Genomic DNA, 24282 nt, shown 5'->3' on the forward strand with positions numbered 1-24282 from the left:
CATGATGGCAGAATGGGTGTTTTGCTATAAATTAACAGCCATGTCTCATACTTCTTATTCTGGTGGTGTAATTCAAAGAACTGTCGCAAGGAATAGTAAGGCTATATATTCTTCTTTATAGCAACTGTCATAAAAAACATCCCAATTACTTTAAATTACTGCAACATGACTCCAAAATCCACCCCCAGACCTGCTGCCCTTGATTTTCTTGCAATTAGTGCAAAGGGCAGGAGGCAGGAGCAGTGCATTTGGGGGTATATTATACAGCAGTTACATTTTTCATGCCCAAGGAACTTTTAGTTTACAGCTTCTTTCTTTTGAACTGATTCATTGAAGGAGACAATAATTTTAGGTCCATTGCCTCATTCAGCTAACACTCAATTTCTGGGACTTGGGCATATTTCACTTCCCTTTTAACATTAAAATATTTAAAACTAATTTAAATCTTAGCAAGAGCTTGGTTTTTATGTTGTAAATGGAAATTCATTGGTATTAGCCTGAGGGATTTGCAGTGCCCAAATCCTGCCTGAGCAAAGCCGTTTCTCTTCAGCGGGCCCCAAAGAAGATAGACACAGAAAGGACAATTAAAAAGGCAAATACCTTTGGGTCCACACGTCCTATCTCCAGATGCATGATTCTTCGTTAAACCAGGCTGTAATGGGGCTCCTGCTGGAGGTTTGGAACATTTCTCCCCATCCCTAAAATTAAACCCTCATTTTACCATCAGCAGATTGGCACAGGAAGGGCAACCAAAGGAATCAGAATGTTCAACCCTGTGTATGAAAATCAAGTGAGAAGTCAGTGACTGCCCCAATGGGAAGAAACTGGCACACTTGCTCCCTACCTGGGGTTGAGTGGGTGATTCCCATGGGTTTAGTTGCCTTAAGTGGTTGGATTACTTATTTTTTATCATTTACATTTATCATTTATATTTATCATTTATATTTTTATCATTTACATTACAGTACAATTTTTTATCATTTACTAATTGCAAATAAAGACATACCATGTTATAGAACAAGTGTAGAAACTCTATCCATGGTTCCATCTATTCTTCCATCCATCCATGAAAAAAAAAAGACAAGAAGTAATAGTGTCTTTTTCTTCTCCTTTCAACTAGATATCACATGCCCATCAATCGCTTTTGCAATTACAAATAGATATTTTTATTTATAGTTTTTAAAGATTTATTTATTTATTCATACAAAAACTGGGGTATATGCCAGAGGTGTGGGGAGTGAGAGGATTCACCAGAGACAGAGCGGGGAGCAGAACAGGCAGACTGACTGAAATACACTGCTGAGGGGAGCAGCGGGCAAGATAGGAGAGGTCTGCTGTGCCATGTGGGTTGTTCTCTGGCCAGCCAGGGATTGAACTCATGCTGCAGTGGCTACCAATAGCTTGATAGCGATGTCTTTAACCCCTGTGCCACCAGGGAGGCCCACAAATAGATATTTTTAAATATATTTAATGGGAGGTAGGATGGATGATTTAGTGCAAAGAACAGTAGGTCACATGAATTTTTCCAAAGGGTTCTGTGTGCTCTAAATCCACCTCACTCAATTTCCATCTCCAACTGGAATATTGAATATATTATCCATAGATGCAATTTTTAATATTTCACTCTTTCTATGCATATGAAAATCATGCAGAAATGGACTACTTTGGAAGGTATGTTTTCTACTTAATGGAATAAGAATATTTCAAAGGGTGAGATACTGATGCGAGTTTTTCTCAGACCAGGTTGCTTTTGGCCATTTTCTAGGTACTTTCTTGGTCATCCTGTCTGCTACCTTATTTTGATATCCCAAATCTGCTGAAAACTCCCGCTGAGAGCATTTCTGACACTGATATTATCCGGAGTTGACTTTTCCCAGGAAACCTTCACATCTGATGATCTCTCCTCTCTTGTTGTGTAGTCAGCTTTTCCTTATCAGCTCAGTGTTTCCCTTGGATCTATATCCTGGTCATTTGACTGAGCCTCCATCACTCCATCCACCATGCTATTTTTCTTTTCCATTTGCCTATGTTCAATGCCTTAATTTTTTTTTAAGAATTATTTATTTATTTATACAAGCACTGGGTACAGTCAGAAGCGTGAGAGGGTGAGAGGATTCACCAGAGCCAGAGTGGGGAACAGAACAGCCAGACTGATGAAGTACACTGCTGAGGGGAGCAGCGGGCGGCAGGAGAGGTCTGCGCGCCATGTGGGACCCTTCCCGGCAGCCGGGGATCCAACCGGCGTTGCAGAGGCTGTGGGCAGCTTCGCAGCCCAGCGCTCAACCACTGCGCCACCAGGGGAGGCCCAATGCCTTAATTTTTTTTAAGATTTTTTTTTCATTTATGCATACAAGAGCTTGGGAATAGGCCAGCAGTGCAGGAGGTAAGAGGATTAACCAGAGACACAGGGGGGAGCAGAACAGGTGGATCTACTGAAATACACTGCTAAGGGGAGCAGCAGGCAAGACAGGAGAGGTCTGCTGCACCATGTGGGTAGCTCCCTGGCTGGGGATTGAACTTGTGCTGCAGTGGCTAGTGATAACCTTATATCACTGAGACTTTAACCCCTGCACCCCCAGGGAGGCCCTTCTTACTTTTCTTGACATTCACACTTCTGCCGAACATAACCTGGTTTCTGTTGCCATCACTCCTTTGAAGCAGCTCTTTATAGACTCATTGAAGATTTTTATGTTGCTAAACCCAAGTATTTTTTAATTACCCATGACTTTTCACTTGCATGCAATATTATTATCTCTTTGTTCTTGAAACAGCCTTAGTTTGAAATCCATGACACACCTTTCTTATTTGCTCCTGTACTTTTCAATTTGTGATTCTTCTCTTCAGACTTCTTACCTATTTTTTCCTTGGATACAGAACTCCTCTAAGCATGGTCTTGGATCTGTTCATCTTCTCACTCTCCATTCTTTCTCTGGGTAGCAACATTTCTATTTCAGACTTTAATCACTTCCTCTAAAAATGTGACTCACAAATTTACATCTGTAGAAAAGACCTTTCCTGTAGCTCAAAGTTACCCACTCTGCTCGTTTTCTTGACTCTTAAGCATGAGTTAGTTATCTCAAATTAATACAAGGGGACTTACACTCATGATCTTTCCTGATAAGCCCGATCTTCTTGGCTGTTCTCTCTGTGCATTCAGCTTCTTCACTCATCTAAGATGTATCATCCTTGATCCCTCATTTCTCTCATCCTTGTATATGCACATTCAACATTTACTCTGCAGTCAATTTTTTTTTTAAGATTTATTTATTTTTGCACACAAGAAATGGAGTACAGGCCAGAGGTGTAGGGGATGAGAGGATTCACCAGAGACAGAGTGGGGAGCAGAACAGGCAGATCGACTGAGATACACTGCTGAGGGGAGCAGCGGGTGAGACAGGAGAGGTCTGCTTTGCCACATGCAATCAATTATTAAGTATGATTTTGTACCAGGCACTGCTTCTAGTGTCAGATATATATCATCAAATAAGTCTATTTCCAGCCCATCTCCCAGTCCTGTGAATTTTGCCTCCTGTATCTAAACTACTCTGTCCTTTCACCCAATCTACTCGAAACTGTTATTATCTCTCACTCACCCTCTACTGAAGTGACCTCCTATCCTGTTTACACAGTGACTAGAACAAAGTTTCCAAAGGTTGGTGTTGTCATCCTAGCCCTCCCCAGCTCCCTGCTTTGGCTTAAAAACCTCTAGTGCTTTGGGGATTGAAAAACAACAGTGTAACTTCATGGGCAGTGACTGCTTTTATCTCTGAGTTCTCTTGTGCTCATCTATCATTGTATTTCCACTTACTCCTAGTCCAGCTACTTCCCATCCCTTTTTGTCACATGTTCTTTGAATACTGTTCCTCCCATTTCTTGCATAGTTAATTTTATTTCAAAACTAAGCACAACTCTCTTGTATAGAGGTACCCTCCCTGCCTCCCTGCCTCCCCACACCACATTTCTTTGGATGACTCTATACTCTGGTGGAGCACCGCCAGTTCTTCATTTTCCCCCCATGAGTCTGCAGTGCTTATTAAAATGCCTGGCACATATGAGCAAATCACTCATATTTACCAAGGAACAAATAATAGCTTCTTAACTGTTTTTAAGAAAATGAGTTACCTTTTACTCCTTTGCTCATTCTAATGGGATTCTCTGGATCGCCTGTGCCTTTGCTGACTTTTTTAGCTTGCACCTAGATTATTTATCTCTGCCCTTGAGTGACCTTTCAACCAATTCCATGTAGGCACACTGTCATTTCTGATTATTTAAAATGCACTGGAGACCCTCAGACTATTTCCCTTAAACCAAAGATAATCATTGGGAAATATGTAAATTAGCATCAATTACTTGCATTTATCAAAATTTTCATTTAAACTCCTAGTTGGGCTGTACACAGTTGCATAAATTATTTTAAAAACTGTTATTCATAGAAGAAAACCTTGCAATTATGCTGGAGTGGGAAGATGAGTGACAGAGAAGAAGATGGAACTATTTATGTTGCTTAAAGTAATTTAGAAAAGTGCCCAAACAGTTCAGTTATGGTCTTGTGACTCTGCCAAAGTCATGCTAAAAGTTGGCATGTCTGACTGTAAACTTGGTCTCCTATTCCTTCTCCTGCTTGCTTCCTGCAGTGCCTTTGAGATGGAAAGAGGAGGAAAAAAAAAAAAAAAAGAGGAGATGGGTCAAGTTAGAGTATGGAACCCGAATAAGCCACCAAATTAAAAATGCATTTAAAGATTAATTGATTTTTTTAAGATTTATTTATTTATGCATACAAGAACTGGAGTACAGGCCAGACGTGGGGTGGTGAGAGGATTCACCAGAGACAGAGCAGGGAACAGAACAGGCAGACTGACGAAATACACTGCTGAGGGGAGCAGCGGGTGAGACAGGAGAGGTCTGCTGTGCCATGTGGGTAGCTCCCTGGCCGGGGATCGAACTGGTGCTGCACAGGCTGCAGACAGCTTCATAAGGTTGTATCTCAACACCATTGGAGGTTGTTCTTAACCCCTTGTGCCACCAGGGAGGCCCAAGATTAATAAAGTTTTTAATTATTCACAGGTGATAGGCATTGGCCCTGTGATGCTGGGAAGAACCCCTTCTGTTCTGGTAAAATGGGATGTAGCCCCAGGCTGAGAGGGCTTACTCGGGTGGGCAGAGGGCTCAATGCAGTGACACCTGGGACTGTTCTGTGGAGCACTCTTCCCTGCAGTTAGCATGCAGGATAATTATACATTGTATTTTTCATGAGTTTGTTGGAATCATATTCAAAACTTGTTGAAATAGCAAACACTTTTTAGTGAGGAAGTCCTCCTGGTTTTCTGTTTGTGCGTCCCTTTAGCTTGACTTTGTATTTGAGCTTGGCGCTTGGATACAAACACTTGCTTGGAGATAGAATTTACTGTTCTACTGGATGTTTCTTTCAGGATACCATGCCAGAATGCTTTTGAAATTTTGTCAGTCTCTGCATGAATGATTTGTCCTTTGAAATAAAAAAAAAGCATTTGTCATCCTGACATTTGGAGATCTAGATTGTGCCCTTTGCTCATCACAGCTTTGTTTCAGGCGGTAACTCAGGCAAGGTGTGGCTTCCTTGCTTGGAGATGAGATGGTGCCCATAGTATGAATCCCTTTGGATCATCTTTGGGTGGAAGGTTTGGGATCTTTTTTTTTTTTTTTCAAAATGTGTTTACCTCATGTAGAAATGTTTTCCTGTTCATATTTTCTTTTTCTTCCTTCTCCTTCTCTGGCATCCCTTTTCCTTTCTTCTTATGAATGACAAGGGATTCAGATTAACTATTGGGAATGTTAAAATTTTTCACCTAAAACCAAGATCATCTATGTATATGAGTCTCCACTGTTTCCCCAAGGTGGCATTGGAGGTATAAATCTCAGGACTACTGATTTGATCTGACTTTTAGGATGATGAGGTTAAATTATCTTTCTTTTTTTTTTTAAGATTTATTTATTTATACAAGAACTGGGGTACGGGCCAGATGTGCAGGAGGGTGAGAGGATTCACCAGAGACAGAGTGGGGAACAGAACAGGCAGACTGACTGAAATACACTGCTGAGGGGAACAGCGGGCAAGACAGGAGAGGTCTGCCCACCATGTGGTATCTCCCTGTCCGGCCAGGATCAAACCAGCGCTGCAGAGGCTACAGACAGCTTCACAGGGCAGGGCTCAACCCGCTGCACCACCGGGGAGGCTCTAAATTATCTTTTGATTAATCATTGTTATATAAACCAGTTATTTAATGGATGTGTGTTTTGTCTATTTCAGGTTAAATACATCATTTTAAAGAGCTCTCACCTTACATTTGAGAAAATTTTGAATCTCAAAGCAAAATTCTACAGGTGTGACTAAGAAAATGGGGAGCAATTTTTTCTGAACTGTTCAAGATTTATTTTTAGTTATGCAGAAAAATATCTAAAGAAGAAAAATAACTTTGCCTAATTTTTGAGTTCCGTTTATATTTTGGATACTGTTGGATTGTGCTATGTTTGACATTAGGTTGGTGATTCTAGTAGAGGGCAGTGCTTCCATGCTTTATATATAAAATCAGTGGGAAACAATAAGAGATAAGTAATATATTGCTGTTTTAGTCTTCCTGCATCCCTAAAGTAAGGTTGTCAGAAAAATTCAGGATACCCAGTAAGGACTAAATTTTATACAAATAGTGAATATTTCAAAAAATAATATGCACCAACTATTGCATAGAACATATTCATGCTCAAGAATAAAATAGTTTTTATTTTTTTATTTGATCACCCTATTCTACTTCTGTTTCCTGCTACCATTACCCCTTATTGGACACTGGCTTTCCTTTCAGGCCTTCTATATATAGCTAAGAATTTTATCATTTTTTAAAAAGTCAAATCAGTCTCCAAATGGGATTAAAAGCCATTATGAAAATGATGAGATAAATAGGTAAATACATAAAAGAGGGACAGGCAAGGGTTTCGATTAATCCATTCTATCCATCTAAGACCATTAAGGAAGAGCAATAAAAATCACCCCCATGCCAAATCTGCCCTGGGGACTGGTTAACGGGCAGGGGGGGAGCCCATTAAGCCTTCTCCCAGAGGCATGGCCCCCAACTAGTCAGCGCTGCAGCTCTCACACTGGATTGGGCTTCTTTCATTGAGCGCAGCATTACATGAGATGTGAAAACAGCTCAGAAACACCATAGTGTTGTTGTCAAATTCTATGTTCAGACCACTTCCGTCCCCTGTTCCTTTGCTCCTGCTTTGATCGCCTATCTTTGCTTTATATAAGTATGCCCTGCCTCAACCATCAAGCACTTTTGGGGAACTCTATGTTATTTACAATCTACTCTTCCCAACTCACCCCAACACTTGACAAGATGTTATTGATATGAAAATATTGTTGCATGCATCAAAATACTACAAGTTTATGGAAGCAAAGATTCCATAAAAAAGTTCTTGTTTTTCTTGGGATGTTAGGTTTAAAAAAGGTATTTGAGAAAATCTGATTTGAAAAATGTTGACTGGGCTAATAATGGTATTTTCTGTGATGACACTGACCTCTACCATGGCAACGTGTCTTTTCCATGAACCTCAGTTACCAAGACAATCCCATGCTAATTTATGTAAACAATTTTACTAAAAACATGATAAGTATACATTTCCTCTTTTAAACACAAATTAATGAGACTAAATGACCCTTCCTTCATCAGTATTAAGAAATAAGGTGGAGCCTATTTAATTTGACTCACTTTACAAAGGATATTTTTCTTACAGGTGTTCTAAACTCTGCCTTTTAATTTCTCTAGTGGTTGACCTAACCTGCTGATAACAATAAAGTAGTCTTAACAAATGTATACTTTCATTTGGTGGATCTTGTTTTACTCGCTTATTTTTCTGTTTCATAAAGTGTGCCTCTTACTGTGGCTAAAATTCTGTGCTCTTTGTCCAAGCTTTGATCCAGACCTGCCTGTTGAAACCCTGTAGTCTCAGTTACATCTGGAGAGCTGGTTACCAGGAGAGCTTTTATCTCCTACCTTTTATACTTCTCATCTTGAAGAATATCATTGATCCAGAGAATCAAATTATCTACAGCTCTTTGCTGACAAAGAAAAGGTTGTTGATGGAAAAATCTTCTTAGAAAACTAGGTCACTTTTTGCACTGGAAGTGACTAACTACTCATTGAAAAAACTTGAAGTAAGGGAAATATATTCAGAACACTGGCAGTCCGGTCATCATTGTTATTCTAACAGAAAAAAAATATTTGAACTTTAGGCAAGGGCTTTGACCCTATGCTCTTCCCCCAAATGGGCTGTCTGGCTGTCAGACCCTCAGAAAGCTTCTTCCATCCTGTGACAGCTTCTGCGGTGGGAGTGAGTCTGAGTCTGTCTGCAGTGGAACAACATGCAACTTCTTGATGTGGCGTCACAGAGGGGAATACTGCTGCATTCTAAGGTTCTCGTCTCTCGTATGTGACAGGTCACATTAACAGTGAGAAGAAGGTGTATCCAGTCACTCCCCCAGGGACCAACACAGTTGAGGACGACATACCTCTATTCAAATCAGCTGAGGAAATGGCCAACAGAGATTTCTCTGATTTCAGTTATTTCCGAATTCCTTCCCCTCAGAAGGTTACCTGGTGCTGGACACCTGGCAGAGTAGCGTTTCCATCTCATTTTCTCAGAAAATCTCTAGGACACCTTTTTTAATGAAGTAAGATTGAGGGACGTGATGAGAGCAGCTGAGAGATGCATTTTCATGCCAGTATTCTGGCAGGTTCATTTTTGGATAGAAATGTGCCACCATTCAAATGTTCTTGGATCCTTTCTTTCTCTTATTAAAGTAACATTACATCATAATATTTTGTCAGTTATAGGTGATTATCATTGAAAATCAATATGTGTATATACTGCATTAATATACCTCTATCCTTCACCATACTACCCCATTACCTGATTTTCCCACCCTCTTCCCCTCTGGCAACCATTTTAATGGTTTGATAGTCCAAAAGTTCATTGTTGTTTTATATGGTTCATCTGTTTATTTTCTCTGTATAACCCATGAGTTAAATTATGCAGCTTGTGTTTCTCCGTCTGACTAATTTCATTATGCATAACACGCTCTACGTCCATCTGTGTTGTTGGGATCAACTGGTTGTCATCTTTTTCATAGCTGAGTACTATTCCACTGTGTATATATACCACATCTTCTTTATTCATTCATCTTTCAGTGGGCATTTAGGGTGTTTCCAGTTATTGGTAGTTGTGAATAATGCTACAAGGAATATGGGGTGCATACATATGATTCTTACTGCCTAGAATCATCATTCTTATCAGTATATTTATTTGAGTGATTATTTTGTGCAAAAAACAACAACAAACCAACCAGTGTGTGTTCTATTGTTTTTACCTGACACCATCTTTAAGAAGCCCACATGAAATCTCACTAGCTGAGCTTCTTAGCATGCTGAGGTACAGACAGCACAGTAAAGGATTGAAGATTCAGCACTGGATACTGAGCTCACACACGAGTCTGGGGTTCCTGTTGTGGTTTGCCACACATTTCATACTTAATCCTCAAGAAACATAACTCTGACATTCAATTTGCTCATCATTCACAAATGAGGGTCCACTGAGTGTTGCCTAAAGGGCCTCCAATTCTGCAATTTAGTGATATTCAGTGACCTTTTCAGTCAAAGAGCTTCTCACGGTCATCAATGTTAAGTGACATTCACTTCAGGCCCTTACGATGTGTTATTCTTTATATTGGATTTTTCCTCTGTTATGTAGAGAGTGAGTTGATTCTACAATATTATTCCCAAAAAACTCCAAATAGTGATAAAAAGCCCTTTCTCTGTTGAGTGTAGAGAACTATCTTCCAGGCATATTTGGTACTCTCAAGCACCAAATTGTAATCTTACGCTGAATGATCTACACATAACAGGCAGGGTTCAAAACCCATTGACTTTATTTTTATTTACGTGGTTGCAGCCTGCTCTGAAGTGTTGGTACATTGATTATATTTTTTCCCCCAGAAAATAGTCTGCCTCTCCTTGTTGCTACCTCGAATAAAAATACAAATAATAAATTGATTAGAATGCTTTGCTTGTGGAGGAAAGATGGGGGGCAGAAACAGGGAGGAAGACATGTGTGGGTGTGTTAGTATGTGCTTGGGGAGACTCAGGGAGGAATATCTTTTATGGAATGTTTTCCTGGAGGAGCAGTTTAGAATTTGTTTGGGTGTAAATTGAGCCAGAAGTTTGAAAATAGGAAGCGACTTCATCAACGCTTACTGCTCTCTGTATAGCCACCTTGTTAAATACATGCAGCATTTGGACCAATTCTGTTTTGCTAATTCCATTGTACACTTGGGAAAGCAGAAGGCATTTTGCATTATGCAGAGTCTGGTGTTTGGTTATTTAGAGAAGGCTGCTTTACCCGCTAGGTCACAGTAAATGGCCACAGATGCTAAGAATATGTTGACAGTGTCAGCACTGAAATCTTTGCCACACAGATTGTGAAAAATTACAGGAGGGCAGGAAATAATTTATTTTGCTAACCATCTATTTCCCATCTGCAATTTGTACCTGTTGAAGCTGAAAGTGCACTTCTGTTTCCAGCCTGTCCTTGCTTCCCCTTCTGGCTTCCCCTTTCTTTGACAGATGTGCAACACTAGAAGTCCTGAGTTCAGATGGGCATTATGAACAGCAACCTTTAAGGTCCCCTGGGGATTCATTCACCTTTTTTAAAAAATTTTTTGTATGTGTTTTTACAATAGTTTCAAGATGCTGGAGTGTAAATACAGTTTTTATAGTAAAAATCATTTAGATGGGGTGACTCATTTCACTCCCCAATAAGATTGGATTGCTTTTTCAAAATTAATACAAGGAGGAAACAAAAACAAAATGTTTGATCTATTCACATATAGAAACAGAAGACATCCATTCAGAGGGACAGTGTCATGTGAGACCATAAAAGAGCTTCTCTCTTATATGACAATTGATAGGCTTTTAATTAATTTTTCAAAAATATTTTTACTTTGTTCCATTTTGTCTGGGCTAAGCTATGACATATTAAATACATACTTGTATGACCGTGTTCTTACTGAATCCTTACATTTCAATAATTCAACCCTCCAGATTCTAGTGGGGATTAAGAGGTTGTTTTCTTTCTATGTTGGGGGTGGTGGGTGTATTTTATTTTACTTGAGTGATTGTAGCTGACAGAGTTAGAAAACTCTTTTGTCCTGCTTTCACAGGCTGCATGGGAACTTCATTTCTATGCTGAATAGGTAGGTAGAGCTGTAAATTATATGTGTTGTAGATGTGCTAATAACAAGTTATTCTTTTCTTACGGCCTTTCCAAGAAATCTCTCTGGAGGAGCGGCAGCAGGAAGTATGTCTTGCAGCTTTTGGAGTACACAGAGTGACTGATACCCAGAAAAAATATGAAAATGTTTAATTTTTACACTGTACCTCGGCCTGAAATGCATATGAAAGTTGCATTTTTATTTATGGCTTGAAGGATTTCAGGATGACAAATCATAAAGAAAGATGGAAGCCCCAATAGCAAATTTCATGCTGAAAATTTCATCATTTGTCACATATCAGTAGCTTTTAAAAAGCAGAAAAACCTTGAATTTATGCAATACTCTAAACTTCAAGAACTTTAAGACAGATGAAATTGTGAAGGGTGCTAGACCTTTGAAATAGCATCTGTCAAGATGGGGCTTTTTTCTTTCTTTAAAGCCCAGTGTGGAAATGTTCTGGGCACTTCCTCTTATTAAAAATCTTTTTGTATAGATTTCCCCTAATACCAGTGTCTTTGACCCTGTGAGGATCCACACTTCTCACAGAAAGATGGGTCAACAGAGAGCTGGGGATATTGAATTAGTGCATCTGGTGCTGAGGAGCTAAAAAGGCAAGCAGTCTTGAGAGTTCTCCCAGTCACCTCACTGTGCTGATGTTATATAAATTAACTCAAGTTAGAGCCGCTGGGCTGTAAGCAAGTAATGAAGTAGGGGTCCTTCATACTAAGTGTCCCATTTACCACCTCTCAGGTCTCTTCCTTTCTTCCTCCAACACCGAGTAACAGCTTATCTGCCACCTGTAAACACAGAGAACCAAAATGAGACTTATCCCAACCCTATTTTCATTTGGACTTGGAGATCTTGCCAGGTTGGCAGGCTGATGGTTATTACCTCCCTGCTATAAAATGTTACTGAACATCTTTAGATGTGTGATCCATTTCTGAGGGTGGCTGAATGACACAAGATTGTCTGTCACAAAAAGAAGTAATAGGCGGTTCTGTGGTCAGCTTGTAAGTGTGTCTTTTTCTCGACCTTTTGTTGGGTTTCCTTATATTCTACATATAAGTGAAACCATCCAGTATTATCTTTTTTCTTCTGGCTTATTTCTCTTAGCATCATCCCTTCCAGCTCTTTCCATGTTGCTGAAATGGCCACAAGGGACAGAGAGGGAGAGCAGTCAAAGCAGGGGAGCGAAGAGCACAAGGGACTGTGATGAAGAGTCACGCGTGCTGTGGTGGTGGGAGAACTGCGGGTATTACATCTGAGAGGAGAAAACAAATTCTGTATAAAAATGAATAACGATGTAAGAAAATAAATAAATTAAGGGGGAAAAAAGAAATTATAGGCAATGGAGAAGATATCCTGGATTAGGATATATCAAGCACACAGTTACATTCTCTATTTAAAAAAAAATGGCAATACGTAGATAACCAACGATTAATGGAAATTAAAAAGATCCAGCATAAATAGACCATGACTTCTCATGTCTTAAAACACATAGGGTTCTTGAAGTCCCTATTTTTGGTTCTTTTTTCTTTTAGGACTTTTAAAAACTTTAAAACTGGGCCTCCCCGGTGGTGCAGTGGTTGATCGCTGGGTTACGAAGTTGCCCGCAGCCTCTGCAGCACCGGTTCGATTCCCGGCTGCTCCCCGGCCAGTGGAGGAGGGTCCCACATGGTGCGCAGACCTCTCCTGCCGCCCGCTGCTCCCTCAGCAGTGTACTTCGGTCCATCTGCCTGCTCTGCTCCCTGCTCTGGCTCTGGTGAATTCTCTCACCCTCCCGCGCTTCTGACTGTACCCAGTGCTTGTATCAATAAATAATTAAATAAATAAATAAATCTTAAAAAAAAAAAATAAAAACTTTTGAACTGTAGGAAGATTTGCATGATTGGAAGAAAATTGAAAATATTATAAATGTGAATGTAATAATAGGAGAGCACGTCTAAACCTTGACATTGGAATCACATGGCCTGGACTTTTTTTTTTTTTTTTTTTTTAAATTTATACAAGCACTGGGTACAGTCAGAAGCATGGGAGGGTGAGAGAATTCACCAGAGCCAGAGTGGGGAGCAAAACAGGCAGACTGACGAAGTACACTGCTGAGGGGAGTAGCAGCGAGACAGGAGAGGTCTGCGCGTCATGTGGAACCCTCGCTGGTGGCCAGAGATCGAACTGGTGCTGCAGAGGCGTGCAGACAGCTTCGCAGCCCAGCGCTCAACCGCTGCGCCACTGCGGAGGCCCTGGCCTGGGCCTTTTATTTCATTAGCTGGATCATCTTCGCAAGTCATCCAGTCTCTCTGAACATTGGCTTCCTTGATTACAAAATAGAAGTAGCCAAGAAAGTTTCCTAATGAGGCAGTGCTAGTGTCAGTCTTATAAGCAGGGAAGGTATAGAAAAATGTTAGCTATCATTAACAATAAGTTGTTTCCAATGCTTTTTAGTAGCATTGTCTGCTTGAAAGTTAATTAAAAACCTATTAACTATGATTTGTGTAGTGGAATAAAGAGTGAACAGGGAGTGTCAGAGCTGACTTCTGAAAGATTGGGACAATTATGTAAATAGCTTGAATTTATTGATTTAATGCTAATTATTTTTAGCTTGAGTGATTTTGTCAGATATATAACGTTACATTAATAATATCTTAGTGAGTAGGATTAGTTTAATTTTCCATGTAATTTTCAAGGCAGTATTGAACAACCAGTAGCTATCAAAAGGGAGAATACAGAATGTTGCAATTACTTTATGCTAAACAGTTATCTTTTGGGGTATGGTTTTAGAGAAAAGGATACTAATAAATATACTTTTAGATTCATATTTGCCCATTCCATTGGAAAAGATTCAAAAGAAAAATAATATCAACAACCCTAATGAAGTCAGTTTAATGTTAATGATTTACAGATCTTTCTTTTTTAATACTGTAATGAAGAGAGAATGGTAGAGATTGTCAGGTCACTAAAGAGGACCGTTGACATGGTATAAAACTCTCTTAGTTGACAAGAGAAATGTCATTCATCATGTATCAAGTTGACACCCTGAATATCTTTTACTAGTATTCGCGGAAACTAGTGACAGAAATTCATTGCTGGAAAATGTGAATTCCTAATAAAAAGTCTCAAAATCCCTGGTCTTCTGGGAAGCATATCTGACCTAGGAGAAATACAAATAAACTATTTCTGTGGCTATTTATAAGGGGAGCTCCTATAAAAGAGCTCTGGAAAAGCTGTAATTCATCAAGAGACAGCAACTGGGGGCACCCAGGATATTGCTATGGTTACTCCCATGGTGCATTCTGTGTTTACTTTTCTGAAGCTCCTAATTCTTTCTACTGACATGTGGCAGGATTCCTGTAGAGCAGGTGAAAGAAATATTCCTTATGGTCACAAATAACTCCAGATTGCTGGAAATTCAAGTGATTTTTAACATCATGTGGAATCTTCTTGCCTAGTGGATGGGGTAAATGAGATCAAAGTAGCTTGTCCAAGTACCACAAAAACTTTTCCCCTAAGGAACAGGATGAGGACAATTAATTATTATTACACACTTGTTATTTTCCCATACAGTCTACACTAGGAAACTACATTTATTATATCTATTTCACAGATGAGAAAACTGAAGTTTAGTCAGGGTAAGCAACTTCCATAAAATTCACTTGCTGGTAATTTGCAGGTTTTGAACTGAGAATGATATCACTTATAACTCAGTGTTAAAATTAAAATTAATTATATTGAAGAAGCCCACCTTGATTTTAAAGCCCTCCTTTATTTTTCTGTTGTAGTATGATTTGCTGCTACAGTGCTGTGTATGTCAATTCAAGGTGAAAGAAGTCATCCAAGAGAGGAGACAGGAAGAAATGAATTCAGTGGCGATGAAGGAATGCCTGTAACAGAATGAACAGGTATGTGCATCAGTGTGACACAGCAGAGTAAGAGGAGAGTAAATTTAGAGCCTCATAAAGATCTGAGAGCCCAGGAAAAAAGGTGTACCAGAAGACCCAAAAAGCTAGGCTACTTGAAATCCTACCAGTGCAGGAAATGCACAGACACTGGTTAGAGGATACATACATGACTCCCGAGAATTAATGTTGGTTGATGTATCCCAACTGAGGAACCCAGAAAAAAATTAAATTGACATACCATATTCAGGAACTAAGCTGGTTAGGGGACATTTAAAGTAAGCCAAAAATGAGACCTGCTTACACTTATTAAAACCACTAATCAATTAACTCCAGCTGGGATTGAAGGAATAAACATAACATTTGTTTCCAAAGTGTGTTCCAGAGGAAACATCTGTAAAAATGGAAGAAAAGGCTCTCTGTTTTGGACTTGCTCAGCAATGTCACATGCTGAATATTTGGTATGGGAGAAAGAGAGGGAAGGAACCTGGTGGATGTTGTTTATTCCAGAGTTTTCCAAGGGCTTTGACTACAGAACACTTTTTCTGTAACATGTAGATTAATACATGAAACAGCATCTTTCAACATGTTCTTATGACCTCGTGACACATACTGGCCTGTCATTTGATATTCTCAAAGCAACAAAAAAGACTTGCTTATATGTATTTCACAGTTTTGAACTAGAAGGTGATTATTAGATATTTAGAAATACCAGTGCTTTCTTACACCCTCACATGTGCTACATGCACTAAATTGCTAGGTTTTTCTTGGCCCCACTTCATTTATCAGGGAATGATCTGTTTTGGCTGACGTATCTGCGCGTGTTTTGCTTATGGCTTAGGCTATGCTCACATTTTATTTTTACAGTTGCTTTACATTTTAATCCCAATTCATGAAAAATTGATTAAAATGTTTTATGAAAGCATAAAGGCAGTGATGAAAGTTATAAAGTAATGTATCATCTCAAAATAATCATGTGAGTATAGAACATAAATCTTTATGTTCTCTGAAAAAATAATCAAGTGTAATAAGTTCACACAAGAAGCTAAAAAAGACAACTACAGATAAGAGATAAAGTGAATATTTAGATGAATATGTGAACATGTAACTTTATAGCACTTGTAGTCTATGTATTCCTAGAATTTTGTTAAATATAGACAAAAGCCACATGTACTAGGATGCTGTTTTCAATACTTATACATCAACCTAATTAATGCAGATTGTCCAAGAATAATAATAAAATTATGTTTATGCAGAGAATTGCTGTAATCTCCAAGTTTTCATAGCAACCCTAAGCTATGAGTGAAAAGAAAGGGTGAGAGGAGGTAATTAATGAAACTGGAAAGCTGGAGAAACTCCCAACTTGGAAGCAATTTTTTTTACTAATCATAGGAGTTGTTAAATCCTGTTAAATAAAGAAGTTACCAAAAATTTCTTTGCACTTTTTTTATATTGCATTCTTCAAAAAAATGTACAAGTCTTGTTATTGCCAAAATGTTACAAATGAGTTGAATTAATGTTGTGAAAGAAAAAAATTGTAAGTTACAATTTTAAAATTGAATAACACTGTTGGATGTTTCCTTGTTTCAAGGGTATGATTTAGAAAGGCAGTTATCATGTGCTTACGAATTTACAGAGTGAATTCAGTTGGGCAAAACCAGTGTTGTGGATAACTTGAATATGTTCTTGGTTAAATATGCAGTGAGTTTATGAGAGAAAAGTCTTCAATGACTCTATGTTTTGGCACGCAATATAATTACAGACAAGATTTTTAAGAAGTTAGTAATAATTAATTTGAACTAGACAGCAGAATAGAAAAGGTGTTCTGAGATTAGTATAGCAGAATTTCAACCACTTATAGAGGAAGGAATAGCAGTACTGGATAGATGAACGGTTATCTTGAACATCTCTTTATTATACTCCTTTTCAGTGTGTTTGAGAAGAGATGGACAGAATCTGCTAACCTGGTTTTGTACTGGAGTATTCTGACTGTCAATGAGAAACAGGTACTCTCACTAATTTTTGAAATGAGAATTATATGAAATATTCTTATTGATACTTCTTATGTCAATAATTTCAGTGATTTTTTCAAATGATGAATCATGGAAATATGTTTGAATCTTGAAAGGACTAAATCTACCACTTAAAAACAGAAATATCATGAATTTACTTTTTGATTAAATTCTCCCTCCATTTAAAATAAGACTAAATTATGGAGCAAATGGCTGAAACCATGAGTTTGATTCTTATCCATACCAGAGGATTTTCTTTACTCATCCGATAAAAATATTGATAATATGTCATCATTTTAATTTATATAGTCCAAATGCCACCACAAAATTACTTTCCACTGCCAAATAAAACATAAGACTGGAAGTAACTCTCTTTACTACAATAAAACATTGTAATATTGTCTGATTGCCAACTTATGTTCTAAAAAGAAGCATTGAAAAGACAGACACTAAACCAACAAATATGTAACATATTGATTGGTGAAAATGGTTATAAAACATTAAAGCAAGGTTTGAAAGTTAGGATTGAAAGAAGAACAGGAGATAGCCTAAGAAAAACAGGAATCATGAGAGTTTAAGCAGTTATGGCCACAGATGAAATACCCTGAGGAGCATCTGCTAATTCTCCCTTGGAAACTGAGCCTTGGGACTTTGGGCATTGACTTCTGTCACTGTGACCCTGCTCATGTATCTCCCTCCAGAGTCAGACACTTAAGGAGGAACCTCTGATGGATGAGTAGGTATTGTCTCCTTGAGCTCTGCAGAGATATCATCTGCTGCCCGATGTCATTTCTAGTGCGTGTGTGTCATTTTGTTTCCCACCCATCTTGGGTTTTCCCCATGTTGGGAAATGCCAGATAAAATGTAATACATTCAATTAAATTTAATTTTTGGGTAAATAGTAGTTACTTTTATTTTGTGTAAACATGTTCTAGTTTAATTTCTGTATTCTGTATTTGTTTCTGCTAAATTTGACAACCCTACCCCAAACAGGAAAGGTGTTTGGATAATAAGCAGAGCAAAATGACAAATATCTCTTAAAATTAGTTACATGTGAAGATTCAAGAAATCTATTACATAGTGTTTACACTGATTAACTGCAGTGTGCTCTCACGGGAATGTGTATGAAGATCTGTGGGAGAACATCTGAGAATGTGGGTGGTTTTTCTGACTAGAGGTTAGATGGAGATTTTGGCTAAGCTGCTGTCTGGAGATAAGTTTTCAGCTGGTATCTAAATGAGTAGGAATTTCTCAAATGAGAAAAAAAGAGAGGGAAAGTTTTGGTCAACAAGATGGTAACATGGATCAAATCACAGAATCATAAAGTGACAGTGATTGAGTTTACCCAAAGGGTGTAGGTGTCTAAGAAGTGATGATGAGAGACCAGGCAAAAGGAGGAGCTTGGAGTGAGTTGAGAAAAAGAAATAAGGATCCTTTAGATACTTTTGAATGAGAGCTGATATTTTTTTTTTACTTTTTTTCACTTTTTTTCCTTTGTGTTTATTCAGGTGATGTTGGTTTACTACACTGTATATGTTTTAGGGGTATAGATTCACACCTCTACAAATATATGTTGCTACCACGCTCCCCCCAACAACAAAACCCCAATAACCCTGCACTGTTGTCCATTGAGCTTCCTCCCCACTTTGGAGAGATGACTTTTGAATACTTGTTTAAACTACAGAGTTGCTAGTCATGAACTTGACTTTGGTTGTCTATGTTGCTAAAGCATCTGCAGTCCCAAAGAGTAAAGGAATTCCCGTAAGTCACTCAGTTGTTGAAAGCATGAGTGGTTTGTGGGAGGAGACTTTCAGCCTCTAGTTTTGAGGGCTCTGAAAGGTTAACCTAAAGGCAGTAAAAATGGTCAACCAAACTGTGGAGTGAATCACAACGTTGGTGAAAAACCAGTGAGGTAACAACAGTCACTGTGGTGCAATGTACTGAGCTGGTGGTTAGGGCAGTGGAAAAGAGTGTGACAGTAAGGGCGCTGGGGAGGTGACAAGTGAGTAGAGGTGCATCAGATGTGTTGCAAATTAATGAGGTTCCAGATGAATAAATATAATGACTTTCTAGAACTTTTCTTTCAATGGCACGTTTATCTGTTTTCCCTAGGCAACTTAAAGAAGACAGGCCACACTCAAAATTAAATCATAGTTCTTACTCATGGAGAATGTGTGATGTAGCGGATGCATAGTAACTGTTTTATTACTGCTAGATTTTCTTTGCAGAGAACAGGCGCCTGTGGACATTGGTAAATATTTGTCTGTGGTTTTTCAGGGGAAATCAGTATCTTGCCAAGACAAATTCACTTGTTACACAATTGGCGTATAGCTTGAAGACTTGAATCAAATAGAGGTGTAATCTATTTTTTTTCCCCATGGCTTTAGATAACTTGAACCACATTAGATTTTGCTTCATTCAATTGTCATTTCATTTTTTTAGACATACCTCAGGTACTTCACAGAAGTCACATCAAGAATTTTTGATATAGCATTTTGAGCACTTTCCTGACTTCATCTCCACATTTTGTGTGTGTGTGTGATTTCTACATCTTTGGGATATGTTCATTTTTCTAATTTGACCTCTTTCTGAGTATTTAACTCTCAGAGAAAGAGAAATCAGAGACAAAACAATAGCATAATGCTTTCAATGTCTTTTAAAAAGAGTTGAGAAACTACTTGATTATGTATAAATTTCCTTATTTGTTTTTATATCTGCATCCCATATTAATATGAATAATGGGAAGTTTTGTGAAAAGTTTGTGAATATAACCTTTAGTCAGGCATGTAACAGATCATGTCGTAGTTTTATTTTTAATTTTTTGAGAAAACCTCATACTGCTGTAACTAGCAGGTGTATACTTTTGTATGCCCACCAACATTGTACAAGTTTCACCATGTCTTCTCTAACGCTGGTCTTTTTTTTTTTCACTAAATATGTATAATAGCCTTCCTGCTAGGTATGAGGTAATATCTCATTGTAGTTTTGATTTGCATTTCCTTAATGATTTGTGAATTTGAACATCTTTTGATGTATCTGTTGGTCATTTCTATGTCTTCTTTGGAAAAAATGTCTATTTAAATCTATCCCATTTTTAAATTAGTTATTAATGTTTTTTATTGAGATATTGGACTTTCTTATATATTTGGTATAGTTTCCTCTTATCAGATACTTCGTCTGCAAAAATGTTTTCCCATTCCTTACCAGGACTTTTCATTCTATGGATTGTTATGATCAAAAAAGATGGTTAATATGATTTGAGTCTTGATATAGCTGTTGATCTGGTGCCCCAGGATAATACCTATACTTGAAAATGTTCTGTATACCCTTAAGAAGAATGTGTATTCACTTCTTTGGATTGGAAAGCTCTCTGTGTCTATGAAACCCATTTGATTCCTTGCTTCATTTAAGGCCTTTATTTCCATATTTGCGTTCTGTCTGGATAATCTATTCATTAATGTAAGTAGCATGTTGTGGTCCCCTACTACTAATGGCATTGCTGTAAATGTCTTGCTTTAGGTTTGTTAATGAGTGTTTTATAATTGGGGGTGCACCTGTGTTGGATACATAAATATTCATAACAGAATCGCCCTTTGATCATTGTGTAGTGTCCATCATTGTGACTTCCTACCTTATTTTTTGCTGAAAGTCTCATTTTCCAGATATGAAAATAGCAGTTCCTTCTTTTTTTCTCTGTAATTTTAGCTTGCAATGCCTTGACTCAGTCTTTCACTTTAAGTTTCTGTTTGTCTTTACACTAATGGATCATGTTTTTTGATCCAACCTGCCAATCAATGCCTTTTGAATGATTAAGTTCAGACCATTCCGGTATGGGTGATTTCTGATATAATTGGGGTTTAACTACTACCATTGTTTGATCTTTTTAGTTGTTTTTTTCCCCTATGTATTTCTATCTCCCTTTTCATTTGGGTGGTTTTCCCTGGTGAATCTCTTAGTTTCTTCTTCTTTTTTTTTTCTTCCAAGAGTATCTGTTCCAGATTTTTCTTTTGTGGTTATTGTGAGGGTCCTATCAAACTTTCTATATCTAGTATGGTCTTTTGTATGATTTTATCAACTATTGTCTCTTGACTATATGGTCTGTTATTTCCCTTCTGTTTGTTTATTTGATTTATTTCATCAATATTTTCTAGTTTTCAGTGGGAAGACTCTCATCTGCAAAGGTAATTTATTCTTAAGTATTATCCTTTTGGGTGCTATTGAAAATGGTATTGTTTTCCTAGTTTGCTTTTCAGGTACTTCATTGTTAGTGTATAGAAATGTAAATGGTTTTGTGTATTGATTTTGTATCTTGCAATTTTACTGTTTGTTTATTATTTATAACAGTTTTCTATGGCATCTTTATGGTTTTCTGTATATATGATCGTGTCATCTGCAAATAGGTAAACTATTAATTTTCCACTCTGATTTAGATGCCCTTAAGTTTCTATGTCTTTCCTACTTCTTTTGGCTACGTCTCCCAGTCCTATATTGTCATTAGGTGGTGTGAGTGAGCTTCCTGACTTAATTTCTGCTCTTAGAAGAAGAACTTTACATTTTTAACTCTCAGTATGATGTTGACTGGGGACTCTATATTTGACCTTTATTTTGTGAGGTGATTTTGTTTTTGTCCTACTTTGTTGAGAACTTTTATCATGAAAGGATGTTGAATTTGCCAGATGCTTTTTTTTCTTCTTCTATTAATGTGATCACATGATTTTTATCATTTTTTTCCCTGTTAATGTGGTGTATCATGTTAACTCTTTTTCATATAGTGAACAGTCCTGTATCTCAGGAACAAATCTCACTTAGTCCTTGTAAGTATGTCAATGTGGGTATTTTCACAGAAAGTAGATAAAAGCAAGAAGGGTGGATGTTCACTGCTTCAACCCCTCTTCTTTTCATCTTGCAAGTGGAACTTTAGAATTCAGTCCACTCTAAAGCTTTCTGGGTTGAAAAACACTCCCCAACTTGTGTAACACTTACTACCAGCCTATCGCCACATGTTCTGATTACAGATTTTGACCAGGAGATTGCAATTATCGCGAGCGCCGCCGCCTGCCCTGCGCGGGGAGCGGCGCTCGCGGTGGGAGCTGCGCTGCGGCCACGCGGTCTCCCGAGCTCGCTGCAAACGCGGGTGCACGGCACAATGTCGCAACCGTCCCCCCGGGCCAAGCCGTCCAGCCCTAGTAATCCCAGAGTCTTCTTTGACGTAGACGTCGGAGGGGAGCGAGTTGGCCGAATTGTCTTAGAATTGTTTGCAGATATTGTACCCAAAACTGCAGAAAATTTCCGTGCATTATGTACTGGAGAAAAAGGCACTGGATCCACCACTGGGAAACCTCTCCATTTCAAGGGATGCCCTTTCCATCGAATTATTAAGAAATTTATGATTCAGGGTGGAGACTTTTCAAATCAGAATGGGACAGGTGGAGAAAGTATTTATGGTGAAAAATTTGAAGATGAAAATTTCCATTATAAGCATGATCAGGAGGGTTTGTTGAGCATGGCAAATGCCGGCCCTAATACGAATGGTTCTCAGTTCTTTATCACAACAGTTCCAACTCCTCATCTGGATGGGAAACATGTGGTATTTGGTCAAGTAATTAAAGGAATGGGTGTGGCAAGAATACTGGAAAATGTAGACGTGAATGGTGAAAAGCCTGCCAAATTGTGCGTTATTGCAGAATGCGGAGAACTGAAGGAAGGGGATGATTGGGGAATATTCCCCAAAGATGGTTCTGGTGACAATTATCCAGATTTCCCTGAGGATGCAGATATAGATCTGAAAGATGTAGATAAAATCTTATTAATAGCAGAAGACTTGAAAAACATTGGAAATACATTTTTCAAATCTCAGAACTGGGAGATGGCCATTAAAAAATATACAAAAGTTTTAAGGTATGTGGAAGGTTCAAAGGCTGTTATTGAGAAAGCAGATAGACCAAAGCTGCAACCTGTAGCTTTAAGCTGTGTGCTGAATATTGGTGCTTGTAAACTGAAGATGTCAAATTGGCAGGGAGCAATAGACAGTTGTTTGGAGGCTCTTAAAGTAGACCCATCAAATACCAAAGCACTGTACCGTAAAGCTCAAGGATGGCAAGGATTAAAAGAATATGATCAAGCACTGGCTGACCTTAAGAAAGCTCAGGAGATAGCACCAGAAGATAAGGCTATCCAAGTGGAATTGCTGAAAGTCAAACAAAAGATAAAGGCACAGAAAGATAAAGAGAAAGCAGCATATGCAAAAATGTTTGCTTAATAAGGAATTCAGTTTGCCTAAATACATACATTGATTGTATAAAGTCAGTAAGAAAACTTAAGGAATTTTATCTATTATACATGATCCCTAATGTATTGACACCTCAGTTCTCCATCATATACACTTCAAGAATACTGGTAAGGGTTCACTCTTAACAAAACAGTGCTATAAAACACAGTGAAGTTGATTTTTAAAAAATGGTTGCCTGCATTATTCACAAAGACTAATGGTATCCAACCTATTTCTAAACTCTGAAAGAAATGTCTTATTGAATAAACAGATGAAAGCTTAAGTCATGTATTGTTTCCCTCAATTCTTTGCTGTATCTCTGTGGTTGGTTTGTGCAGGGGTTTTGTGATATAGGTATGTGTGTTCAGGGATCCGCAAACTCTCTCTTAGGAGGGCCAAATAATAAATGCTTTAGGCTTTGTGGATCATTTAATAACTACTCAATTCTGTAATTGTAGCTCAAAAGTAGCCACATGTAAACTAATGGGCATGGTTATGTACCAATAAAACTTCATAAGAATAAAAAAAAAAAAAAAAAAAAACATAAACTGAATTCAAAGAACATTATATACCAACAAAGCAGCAACAGAAAACATAAGAAAAAACTTAAGGACATGCCAATATTGGGGAATAGTGGTAGAAAAAGAACTATTAATGGCATACTGAACAAAATAAAATTGGAATAGCTATATTAATATTAGAGTTTCTTTAAGAGAAGCAGCAGTAGTATAGTGGAGAGGATCTTTATATACATACACTACATTACATAATTTACAAAAAAATAACAATTTAAAGCACATATCTGGGTTT

General features: G+C 38.1%; 1 protein-coding gene across 1 annotated transcript; it reads left to right on the forward strand.

The window, feature by feature from the left end:
• Positions 1–22275: 22275 nt before the first annotated feature.
• LOC119243563 (peptidyl-prolyl cis-trans isomerase D) lies at positions 22276–23987 on the forward strand. Its single transcript, XM_037509477.2, has one exon. It carries the CDS (start codon positions 22351–22353, stop codon positions 23461–23463), a length of 1113 nt encoding a protein of 370 aa, XP_037365374.1. The 5' UTR covers positions 22276–22350; the 3' UTR covers positions 23464–23987.
• Positions 23988–24282: the final 295 nt, after the last annotated feature.

Source organism: Talpa occidentalis, unplaced genomic scaffold (assembly GCF_014898055.3).
Source record: "Talpa occidentalis isolate TD23 unplaced genomic scaffold, MPIMG_talOcc4v2.1 talOcc4.13, whole genome shotgun sequence".
In the NCBI taxonomy this organism is placed as follows: domain Eukaryota; kingdom Metazoa; phylum Chordata; class Mammalia; order Eulipotyphla; family Talpidae; genus Talpa; species Talpa occidentalis.

Excerpts from the sequence above, each read along its gene's own strand:
- LOC119243563 (XM_037509477.2), top strand. The coding sequence starts at position 22,351 with ATGTCGCAACCGTCCCCCCGGGCCAAGCCGTCCAGCCCTAGTAATCCC.